General features: G+C 35.7%; 1 protein-coding gene across 1 annotated transcript in view; it reads left to right on the forward strand.

Annotated features, from left to right (window-relative positions):
* The window catches only part of DCC (DCC netrin 1 receptor), a 635,057-nt gene that overhangs the window by 590,261 nt on the left and 31,498 nt on the right, over positions 1–13,298 (forward strand). The window contains exons 21-22 of the mRNA XM_063453897.1: positions 2,596–2,628; positions 6,309–6,374. Coding sequence (XP_063309967.1) covers positions 2,596–2,628; positions 6,309–6,374 — 99 coding nt within the window. The remainder of the gene's footprint in view (positions 1–2,595; positions 2,629–6,308; positions 6,375–13,298) is intronic.

Genomic DNA, 13,298 nt, shown 5'->3' on the forward strand with positions numbered 1-13,298 from the left:
AAAACATAAAACAATTTAAAATGCGTATGCAAAAGGTTTGAAATTTTGCTCTGGTTTTATTTGTATTGCCAAAGAAAGTTTGCAGCTTATACAAAGTAATTATAATAATTAGCATAAATTATTCTCACTTCATTTCACTGATATTCATTTTTTATGTCTGAATAGCCTCTGACACTTTGTGCTGTTTAAATAATTTAAGTCAGACTACTTTGGTGATCACTATCATATGTTGTTGTAAATATACTACAAGTAGTAGAAACATAATTATGAGTATTTTAATATCGAATAAATCAATGTGATGTATTTTACTTTAAATGTTGAAGGGCTTATTAACTTAACACAGCATTGTGGCGAATTGAAAACTGAACTTTAAAATTCAGGTTTAAATAGCTGATTTAGAAAAATTATCCAAGTTGTTTTAATCACAGTTTAGCTATTAATTACATGTATTGATGGAATGCACCCTTTATTATTTAACACTATATTATGTCTTAATGATCAACATACAATGTCCAGCTTCTTTATATCTACATTTGGAAATGATGTCAAAGTCCAGTTTATTTTCTGTCTGTTATATATCTCACACCCAGGAGGCTCTAAATTGAGATCTGGCTCGGTTTACTAGATCTGCACTTTATAATACATAACAGGCTTTGCACAGATCTTATAACGTTAGTGAATTTGCTTTGCAGTGTTACTGTATCATACTTTTCTGATCTAGGTCTGGTAATTATCTTTTCCTGTTTTTCATTCCTGATTTCAGTTGTGCACATTTTTACTAAGCTCCTTTCTTGTCAATAATTGATTCCAGGGCCTGCCCAAGATATTGAGCTGCCTGGGATCAAGGATAAAATGCTGCCCCTCCCCTCCCCCAACTAAAACCATGCGCACATCCATTATGTTATGCAGTGTGTGTAGTGAATGCAGTGAGTAGAGGATGTAGTGTGTGTAGTGAATGCATTGTTTGTGTGTGTGGGTGGGTGGGTGTATAGCGGATTCAGAGTGTGTGTAGTGAATGCAGTGTCTGTGTGTAGTGGATGCAGAGTCTGTGTGTGGTGAATGCAGTGCGTGTGTGGTGAATGCAGTGTCTGTGTGTAATGGATGCAGTGTGTGTAGTGAATGCAGTGTCTGTGTTTTTCTAGTGCATGTAGCGTGTGCAGTGTGTGCAATTTTTAGGTTGGACAGGGGCTGTGAACAGTTTTTATTTTTATTTTATTTAGGCCAGGGAGGGGGCCTCTAGATTACCTTGTTGTCCAGTGGCACAAGGTTTTTGTCCTGTGAAGAGAGTGCCAAGAAGTCTAGTCTTCCCCTCCTGTAACTTCATGTCCACCCCTCTGAGCACTGCCGTGGTTTGCCATGGGAGCCTCCATATGGCACATTATACATGCCGGGGCGTTGTCAAGGCAACACGCAGCAATGCTCACAAGAGGAGAGGACATAAAGCTGCAGGAGGGGAAGATTAGACTTCTCAAACCTTTCTTCACAGGACAAGTTAGCAGGACTCGGAACTGCATATATATAGCAGTAATCGCTATATATATATGCAAATAGGTGGTCTGTGGCCCTGTCAAAGTACCGCCTACACCATGGCCCCACCAGGACCAATGAATGATTCATCATGGCTTGATTACTTAAACTCCCCCAATTTCCGTTACTACCTGTGCTAATGTCTATTGGGTGCTGTTGCATATTTTGTTCCCTTTTGTATATCTTGATATTTAATTTAAAAGAAGTGCCATTGTACATATAAGATAAGTTAGAAAAGTACAACAGATTAACTCGTCCCATACATGTATCAAGATTCTGTCACCAGACATATAAAAAAACAAACTATTGCAGAAATTGGCAAAACAGGTTTAGCCCATGCAGTAGAGAAAGTGGATATGGAGAAGTAATGGTAGACTTCTACATAAATGGTAGTTAGTCACTGACTTCCACAAAAAAAAATCCCTAAAGAAGTGGGTTTGAAATTACCTTTATAAATATCTGGAAAGTAAAATAAATATCTGGTTGGGTGGATTGGGAAATTACTAGTGCATTGTAGAGATGTGAGATGTGTAGAGGGCTGTCAAAGGTCATCAGTGAAGGTGTGGAACTGAATGGAATGTACGTACTGCGTTAATTTGCTTCACTATTGTAGAAGGTAGTTTTGGTTACTTATTATAACTATTTACAGGTGACATTCTTTCTCAGTATTTATGTATCTTTAATTTCCTATGATTTTTGTTGAATGGGATATGAATGGTTACAGAATACACATTATTTTCTCATGCATACCAGATGATACAAATCAAAAGCACAAATGTCGTAGAACTCCTTTTTGCCTTATCTAGAACTCATTGGATAAGCTAGTTGGTTAGCTTATTCCTGCTGTGACCTGTGATGGCTTTTCAGTGTGATTGAAATGACTATGATCCTACATCAACACTCTTTGAAAAAGAGAAATAGCAAAATGTATTGTTTCATCCTGTCTAATGCATACTCAAGCCGCCTCTTGGTATGAAACCTGCTAGCAAAATTGCTGATTTGGAATGTCAACCCTTTTATGAAAAGCTGTCATAATGTAATGATAATGTCTTTCTTTTTCTTTTGTAGTGGAACACCCTGACAAAATGGCTAATGACCAAGGTACAGTGGCCTCATTCTGTCATGATTATATTTAGAAAATCACTACCACTCTCACCGGGAATCATGTCAGTATTCACAGTGCCTATTGCTTTTCACCTGGACCGCACACCTGATGAGGCAGACACCAACTTGCTAATTAATCTTGTTAATGAAGTTCTGCTGGGCTGAAACTGCCACTGCCTTGATGGCAAAGATGTAAATTTTCTTGAGAGGAAATTGTTTTGTCTCTTTTCTGAAGGACCAATTAAAATGTCAAGCTTCTTTGTATGAAATACATTTTTGTCTCTCCCCGCTCTTCTGAATAATTTACATTAAGCATAATTAAGCTCAGAGTAATTACAAAGTTGCCAAAGCACCCTTTCATGGGTTATAGATTAAATTTCCAGATCATCGTTTGAAATAATTGTAAATCACACCCACCTTTTTGAGACAGTGTTTTGGTTTAATTTAAACACAGGTTGTACTAAGTGTTTGTTGCCTATTTTAGACATTTTTCTTTTTAATGTGCTGTATACTATTTTCATTTCATCCGACACAATGACAGTGCTTCAGAACAATATTTGAATCAAGATGAGTGGTTAAAGGTTTAAAGGGAAGGTCTAGATTTAAAACTGAATATTTTTAATGCACTTGAACAAGGCATTTGCATTAAAATATAAGAATTGATTTGTTTTTCAAAATTATTTTTCTAAATCCCAAAAATGACCCCACTCGCTAAAGTTCTACTTTATCTGTAAGTTCTGTACCTAAGCTGGTACACTCTCCACGCATCTTTATTCATGCTGGATATTGTCCAATCAAATGCTTTTAATAGCACATTTGGAAGCTATGAATAACATACATTGAAATAGACTTTAGTTAAAACATTATATAATATTATTTAATTAAATATTTTACAAATTATTTAAATTAAATAAAATACTCCTGTTATATTTTAATAGGTCCCACATGTTCCTCTTGCTTTCTTGTTTCTTCCTTGTGAAGCTTTGTGTGATAACTTTTATCTCACACAGGTGGCTGCTAGCACTGATATTTGCAGGCACTTATAGGGAATTAATAAAGCAAGAAGTAAACATTCTGTATATTGACTGAATGGTAAGATAGGTTCCAAATGAACTGGTTTGTCAGGAAGTGTGCAGAGAGGCTGTGTGAGGCACATTTCAGGAGGTGTGGTTAGGGCTGCAGAAATAAAGTAATTTAACTCAAAATGACAGCTAATTAAGCAATGGCTGTAATGGCATGATCTATCCACCAAAACCACTTAAAAGGACATTATAGTCACCAAGACAACTTAATCTTAATGAAGCCGTTTTTACCTATAGATTATACCCCTGCAGTCTCATTGCTCAATTCTCTGCCATTTAGGAGCTAAATAACTTTGTTTATGCCACCCTACTCACACCTCTTTGCATGTGATTTACACAGCCTTGCTAAACACTTCCTGTTAAGTGATATCTAATGTTTAAATATCATGTATTGCACAGTCTGTTTAATATAGAATGTCTCATCTCCTGCATTGTTCATAGCCTGATAGATCTTGCAAGAGCCTCCTGTGTGTGATAAATGTTCAATTTACAGAATAGAGATAAAAGAGCCTCTAAAGTAAGTTAACATCAGATTACTATTCAGAGATTTGGGGAAGGTGTTGCTAGGTCTGCATGGAGAGAAACAAAAGTGATCTTAACTCCTAAATGGCAGATAACTGACCAGTGGGGCTACGGGAGCTCGATCTATACACAAAAAAATGCCTAAAAGTTGTTTTTGGTGACTTCAGTGTCCCTTTAATTTAGCTGTAATTGCTTTGGTGCTTTGAGTGACCCTTTAAAGCATTTTGTTGTTGGCTAATAATTCTGGCTTTTGAACTCGTATAAAGTGCTTAAATTTGCAAATCTCAGCATATTAAAGCTTTCTATTGATTTATATGACCTTCTATAATGGTAATATAATATGAAATTAGACTTCGTGTTTGTGACAAGAACATCTGGATCTGGGCAAATAGGGCAGATGTTATGTACTGTCACAATTTGAGATAATTAAGGCAATTTTAATGCAGAAAGGAACTGTCAGACAGGAACCATCACTGCAGAGAGAAAAGATTATGTATTAGATTTATCACTTAATACATGATCAATTCTGTCACGTTGTTTAAAAAGCTAGCAAGCGTTGAATCCTCACCCATTCTGTCACTGATAAGATCTTGAAATTATTATTATTGTTACCAATTCTATAACTGTATATTCAGTTATAGAAAGGGGATATTTAGAGGCAAAGAAGGTTTCTCAAACAAATTATACCATTTATGGCAGGAAACATCTCACATTGTGTTGAGGTGTAAAATTTAGGATCACAAAATAAAGCATTACCGTACTGCTTACACATTTATTTACAATTTAACAGACAACATTTCAATTCTGCAAGTGACGCCCCATTAAGCACAAAGTCAAATTATATGTCTCTGAGCAATTTAAGAACTATATTAGCATCTCTGGGGGGAATTGGTATAGTGTGTGTTTTTACATGGCAGAACATGAAGTTCAATCCTCAAAGCACTTGAATTGAGTGCATTCCTAGAAATAGTAATTTTATGCAAATTCTGATAAAAATGCATCTTTAGGAGGGAGTGTTACATGCCCATAATGCAAAATATGAGATCTAACGGTGATTGACAATGTGTTCCTTCAGATGCTGTTATTCTGTGATTAACAGATAGTATTTATTGTTTATTGAAGCTATTCACTCGAGGGAGAATATGCCATTGAGGTGGGAGAGTATGCATGTAGGATAGCAGAAGTATATTGTGGTGGGAAGTTTATGATAGTGATCTGTTTTATTTTTAGCTTGGTGCAATATTTATGTGAGGAGGCTATAGCTCTGGTTTAAAATAACAGGAGTGAAATATAGAACACATACAGAGCATAGAATAACATCTATATATTCTCAGCCATGAACCGATTTATTGATTTATTTACAACTTTTTGGTATTGGTCCACTGCTGGATCTAAACCTGAAAATGTTATATGCACTTTTTAATTTAACTTTAATGAAAGTTTTTTTGGAGAATCAACTGTACCATAGACTTTTTTCTTATCAGGAATTATTTTGAACTACTTTGATGATATCTTTGAACAGGCACCCTTTCTAAAAGTGCTTTGGGGCCACAATCATTTTGCGGGAAATCAAAGGGCGTATGCTTATTTGGAATACTTTTTTTTAAATATTTCATAGTGAATAAAAAATTTTATTTTATTTTTTAACTTATATTTCGTACAATTTACACCTCGGTGGTGTGTGATATTCAACAGATTACTTTGTTTATTTCAGTTATGCCCAAAAAATGTACTTTACCTTTACCAATGCATTTTTATACCAGTTAATTGCTATAACTATTTACAACCATGCTTTGATAAGGCATTATAAGAGAACAGACATAATTTGTATACTGGCACATGGCATAGATCACGGACATTAAATGCACTAAAGTAAAAATGTTACACTAGTTATACAAATGTGAGAGAGAGAAAAAAAACTTCGACCAAGTTACAATGTGAAGACATTGTGCAAAAACTGTCTTCAAAAATATGGACGCAAATTGCATATGAACTATTATTAGCCGCTGTAGCAAGATGACAGTGAAAATAGTACGTATTTTCTCTTTTAATACTGTCCATTTCCTGTAACAGGTCGTCATGGAGATGGAGGATATTGGCCGCCAGACACAAATTTGATTGACAGGAGTAGCCTTAACGGTAAGCAAGCAATATCATTATCATTGCTCTATAATAAATGACTTATTCTGTATGTATAGAGAGTAGCATGGTATAGAATATGGTGTTGGAAGCAATGTTTGTATTTATGTATGCATTTTCGATGTGAAATTCATAGAGGGATGTGGAGGGATGTGACGCACTGAAACTTATGCTTCATATAAAATAATAAAATTAATATTTTCTACTTTTAACATGTTTATTTTATCACATTTCCTCAAAAAGATGTTTTATGTATATTCGAGTTGCTGTTTTTTATGGGGTTATTTTATTTGTCTTATTCGCTAAGCAGAGGGTTGCGGTTGAGAAAACTAATATATTTTGAGAAAATTATTCATATTAATCAGAATTTCTGTTCTTGCGTGACTGGTTTTGCTTAGGTTATATTTGTCAACGCGCTATAATTTACTGTTTAGTGAATAAGCCTTAAGATGACATGGCCAAGTATTTGATTCAGCACCTGTTTTCAAAAATCCTGCAGACGCTGTGCAAACTGTGTTGCAATGTAAGGGGATTAAAAAGGAGAATAAGAAAACTAAATGAAGATCCGGACTAAGTAGTTAATGTAGAGACTGGAGCTTTCTGCAATTGTAAGCTGCAAGAAGACAAAAAGCTTTCAATTATGGATAAACAAAATGAATATTTTTATGTGATCGTGTGCTGTTTTCTTGAATCTTAGACATACTATCTGAGATATTTGTCTCATATTGGTGGTACAAACAAAGTAACTAATCACTATTTGGTCTGAAAACACAGAGAAATCCTTTGGTAAAAGTGTTCCCTTTGGACACTCAGTTATAACTAAAAATACAAAGAAAGCCAAAAGGAAACAAACGTGTATATATCACCAGATGTGTATGATAAAACAATACAACCTGTATATAAATCATAGAATACAATATGCAGATGTATGTCTAGGCAAAAAAAAAAGAAAAGAAGATATAGTGCAATACAATCAACACCAGAATAGGAGTAGGTGGTGGTAGAAAATTCAGGCATGTCTTCCTCTATAATAGGGCACGCCTATTATAGAGGGTACCCTATATAGAAGGAGACATGCCTGAATTTTCTACCGTCCCTTACCCCTATTCTGGTGTTGATTGTATTGCACTATATGTTCTTTTTTTCCCTAGACATACATCTGCATATTGTATTCTGTGATTTATAAACAGGTTGTATTGTTTTATCATACACCTCTGGTGATATATACACGTTTGTTTCATATTGTTGGTAGCCTATTGTAAAACTTTTTCTTGCATTCTCCTTTTATCTAGTAAGTAGAAACCAAATTTAACTGAAGTTAACAAAAAACTAAAATTCCACCACATTGAGGTGGTTTTATCCCCTTAGGTCCACTGTTGCCTTCCTTCTATTCAGTGTTAAACAGTTTTTGAATTGAATGAGAGTCCCTGGCTGCCCACAGCTTGGGCCCGATGGATGGCTGTGATTGGCTGAGAGTGATCAGCTGTCACTCTTCGCCAATCACTGGCTGCTCTGGTTAAAGCTACACTTTTATAAATGCATGCTTAGCCCTGTGTCTGTTGGCTTATTCATATTTCAGCACCCCCTTTATTTCTAGCAGCCATATGTCGTCTGTAAGAAGCTTTGAACATTCAACATCCACATGAATATCAAGAACTGAGTTTCACTTAGTTCTGACTGCACAAGTACCATCTAGTGACTTCCAGGGTGACAACCACTGGAGGTGTGTTTAGCACCACAATGTAAACATTGCAGTATCTTCAAAACAAAAATGTTTTACATTGCTAATGCAAAATGGCAGTGTCAATGCACCAAGACCACTTCACTGAAATGAAGTGATCTGGGTGCTTTGACTGTCCCTTTAATTCTTCCTCATTGGCCTGAGCAGCACAGAGGGGCCGTGCTTTTTGGAATATCCCAGTTAAAGGAACACAATAGGCACTTCATCTCATTGAAGTGGTCTGGGTTGTGGTGTCCCTGTACCCCTAACCAAGCAATATAAAAAATTGCAGGTTTAAGACTGCCTCTAGTGGCAGTCTCCCAGAATGCCAGTTGAGGTGCTTCCTGGCCTTTCACAGAGTTTAACTCAGTGAAATGATGATGGACATTATAACGCTTTGCAAATCCCCCATAGGAAAGCAATGACTCAATACTTTCCTATGGGGAAAGCTCCCCACTCGCTGAGCATGTGCATTAGGGTCACCCCGTTGCTGATGTCGGAGTAGGCAGTGAGCAATCTAGCACTGAGGGACCTTGGGAATGGAATAAAATAAGTATTAAAAGGGTTATTTAATCATTTTTCAATAGGGGGGGCACTAAAATTTAATGGATACTCAAGACTTGTTCAATCCAATGCACATGAGGATGAGATGTGCATGTGCAAATGCTTCTTATCCTTATGGACGTCGAACAACACATGACTGAGTAAAACTCAGTTGTTGAAGAAAAAGAGCATCTTGAAGGTGTGTAAGTATTGCAAAGTTAAAACTACAGGACCCTACATCCAGAGATGAATTAGTCTGGGGGGATTTAGTGGTCATTTAAGTATTTCACAAATTCTTCTGATTTTGTAATGTGCGATATTCAATTTTGAGGACATGGAAGTAACTTTTCAATTCTAGGAGGTCCACTTTACTTTTTCTTATGAATCTATTGTTGGTAAAAGTTACCAGTTACTGCTTGATGCCTCTTTTATTTTTGAAAATTATGTACCTATAGGATAGGCTTAAATCTGCAAACCCTGTCCTTCAAACAACCATTATTTTTAAAAACTGCACAATATTCACATACAAAACAATATCTAATGGGAGACCTTCTCTTCAATTATCCAGGAACAGTAGTTTCAAAGTGGATCATAAACAATGCAGTATAAAGCATTCAAAACAAATACATTATGTGGTTAACATACAATAAATTTCCTAATGAACTTCTTCATCATGGCATGTGCTTGAAAACTGAAGGTTTTAAGTATTACATTTGTAGTATTGGAATTTATATGATGCTTGTAGTGTACCTTTAATAGGTCTGTTTTCTACTTACAGCTATACGTAATGTGTAACAAAACAATAAAAACAAATCTAAATTCAAATTCAAAGTTATAGATGCTGAACTGTTAAAATACCTTAAAGTATGAGAGAAAGTATATTACCAAAATTTCCTAGTAAACAAATATTATATACAGATTAAATAGAGGATAAACCTGCATGTACAAGATTTCCCACAGCAAGCTTGCCAAAAATAAGAATGAATATTATAGAGAGATATTTTAGTTAAATGTTGTATAAAATGCCTTCTGGGAAATAACATATTAATTACGTATTATACAGCTGTTAAAGATGTGGCAGAAATCCATATAGATTAAAGTACATAAATTACATGTGATCATTATGAGCTCTGTTTTAAATATGCCAACATCTTTGTTCTTATTCTCACGGAACCATTGGTTCTTCGTTGATGTATAAAGGCAGCCAGGAGTCTCACATGTCGTATAAATCCCGGGTGGAAAATACAAAATGATTACAAAATAAACAGCAACTGATTAAGACAAATTTATTATTAATTCCCAACTGAGACACAACTGGGATTTTTCTTTCAATTCAGTTCTACGCTGTTTATTAGTTTGTCTATATTTCATTAATTATTCAGAACTATGTTCTAGAGCAATTACCTCCTGCTCCCCTTTGAGTGAACCCATTAAGGTAAAAATGGATATGTGCACATGTATGTCCCTATGTGTATATGTGTTCATCTCTGCACATCATGCAAATTACTTCCAAATTAATGTTGTTGATAGAAAGGTTTGAAATTTGAACATAGACTCCCTTGATTGAAGCCTACCCTTTGAGTGAGTGTGCCACAGAGGTGAAAAGACAATGATTACATAGTGTCTATTTTAGAAGGACACTAGAAAAAAATAACAAAGGGTAATCAACGTCTTTTTTGTATAATCTATTAAAATTAAATCTGAAGTCCTAAACCGAGCTGCATCTGCAGATCAATAAAATCAATAAATAAATGGCTTGTTGGGCATAGATTATTTCCAATAGGTCCTGCTTTATTTTTGTGAAACATCTTGCAGTCTACATGATTGAAATCAGTGCAATATTATAGTTACATAGTCCATCAAGTTCAGACTTCCTCACATATGTTTTGCTGTTGATCCAAAACAAGGCAAAAAAAAAAACCAGTCCAATTTTGCATCTAACTAGGAAAAAATCCTTCTTAATCCCAAAATGGCAGTCAGATATCTCCAAACTAAAGAGATTTCAATAGTTTTAACCTTTCTTCATAACTAAAATGCTTCATTCCTTTTATCAATTTTGTAGCTCATCTTTGCACTTTTTCTAGTGCCATGTTATCCTTCTTTAGAACAGGTGCCCACAATGAGTTAATAGTTAATTATAGTGTACTCCTGTCGAAGAGATGATATGTCCTACTGGAACATTGCTCTTTTCCTCGCTGGTTTTGAAATGCGAGTAACAAGGCTGGAATTGAGCATGTCTCGATATGTCTTTACTCTGCTTTTAAACCTCCAGTAAGACTGGAGGACACACCACTGTTTAAAGGCATTCTATTCTTCTTCTTAACGTATAGGGTAACATTTGAAATGAGTTATCTTCATCTATAGTTCTGTGTGTATTCATCATAAGGGAAATGGTAAATGCATTTTTTTCTGAGCAGAACATTTTCAAAAGTGGAGCTTGTTTAAAATTTGACATTAAAGATTTTTATTTCATAATTTAATTTGACTTACAATAACTTATATTCATTTCAGCAATATGCTAAATTAGTTTCGTTTTTGTTTTCTTTTTTTTTTAAATTTAAAGGGACAGTTCAAGTTCCAAAACCACTGCATCTTAACGGAGTGGGTTTGATACATAGATACCGTTATTTTACGTTCACCAATGCAAATCTATTGTTATGAGAAATGAAAATGCTTATGATTGACAGAGAAAACACCTCCTGTGGCTGACATTTTATATTTTAGCCAAAACAAGAATAAACATGAATGCCTATATATGCTATGTATCTTAAAGGGACACCACAAGCACCAAAGCAATGTTAGCCTAATGTTTAAATGTAATCTAATGTTTAAACCTCCTACATTGCACAGTCTGTTTAATTTAGAATTATTTAGCATTTATTTACTCCTACTAAAAGGTTGCTAGAGCCTGAAGGAGCCTCCCGTGTGTGCAGGCTGTGTCTGTCACAGCCAGAGGTGTGCCTAGAGTTGAACAATAGTGATATAATGCCTAAATGGCAGAGAATGGAGCAGTGAGATTGTAAAGGCATGATCTATGTATCCAAACTGCATGATCTATGTATCCAAACTGCATGATCTACGCATCCAAACTGCATCAAAAAGTTGTTTTGATGCCTATGGTATCCCTTTAATTTATAGTTTTAATTGTGTAATGTACAAATTAATTATATCTAGTATCGGGAACACCATGTTGCTGCTTTTTGTTTTTATATATATATATTACTAAAGCAACATTGTCTTCCAAAACTAGATATAATTACCTTGTACATTGTGCATTAAAACTATAATTTAAGATAACAGCATTTTTGCTTATCCTGGCTCTGGCTAAAATATAAAACTCATTATCTTTGACTCATCTCACGCACGTTCAACATAGCCCCGAACAAAGTATTTATTTCTCCATGGAAGGAGAATATGCTGTTGATATCATTGTATATACCAAGGCCTTTTCATAAATCACCTACAGGAGAAAACTGTCCACCAGTGAGAAATATCTCTGCGACTACATCAGCCGTGGGTGATGTATGATGCAGATTTTGCTGTAGTTGCAGGTGCATTCCCTCCTATGTTTGTCTTGTGGTGTTTGATTATTGGATATGTCTTTTACAGAATAAACCACTTACTTTTTGCATTGCCTTAGTTTCAACATAAAAAAATAAAAATCTATTTGTGTTGATTGAGGTTTGAATATAAAAAGATTTGGGAGGTTTAATCAATGATTTAAATTTCATATAAGAGAATATTCTACTTTTGTCTTCTTCGGACTCTCTGATTTTTCACTATTTGCTCATTTTTGTAGACATTAATTTTGATTTTTTTTTCAGAAAATTAAAAAATATGGTTTCTGATTCTAAAAAATTCCTGCAATGTAGAAATAAGAATTTTACTGATCACAATCGTCACTATTCCTCTCTATAAGCCAAAAATGTAATTTACACACAAATGATGGGGTTTATAAAGTTGTGGTGTGGTTGTGGTTTATAAAATTAAACAAATAGAACAAACAGAACAAATTAACTATCATCATGTATCAAGTTAAAGGGAAACTCCAGTGTCAGGAAAACAATCCATTTTCCTGGCACTGGAGGGTCCCTCTCCCTCCTACCCCCCAATCCCCAGTTACTGAAGGGGTGAAAACCCCTTCAGTGACTTACCTGAGGCAGCGGCGATGTCCCTCGCCGCTGTCTCCTCCTCCGCGACGCTCCTCTCTGTGCTTCCGTCGGCCGGTGGGCGAGACTGATCCCGCCCACCGGCCGAGGTGACCTAATGCGCATGCGCGGCAATGCCGCGCATGCGCATTAGCGCTCCCCATAGGAAAGCATTGAAAACGAATTTCAATGCTTTCCTATGGGAATTTGAGCGACGCTGGAGGTCCTCACACAGCGTGAGGACGTCCAGCGACGCTCTAGCACAGGTTTCCTGTGCTATGAAGCAGGAAGTTCCCTCTAGTGGCTGTCTAGTAGACAGCCACTAGAGGTGGAGTTAACCCTGCAAGGTAATTATTGCAGTTTATAAAAAACTGCAATAATTACACTTGCAGGCTTAGGAGTAGTGGGAGTTGGCACCCAGACCACTCCAATGAGCAGAAGTGGTCTGGGTGCCTGGAGTGTCCCGTTAAATGTTTTTTTTTTTTAAAGACAACAAATTAACTCTCTAACAGA

Source organism: Pelobates fuscus, chromosome 5 (assembly GCF_036172605.1).
Source record: "Pelobates fuscus isolate aPelFus1 chromosome 5, aPelFus1.pri, whole genome shotgun sequence".
NCBI lineage: Eukaryota > Metazoa > Chordata > Amphibia > Anura > Pelobatidae > Pelobates > Pelobates fuscus.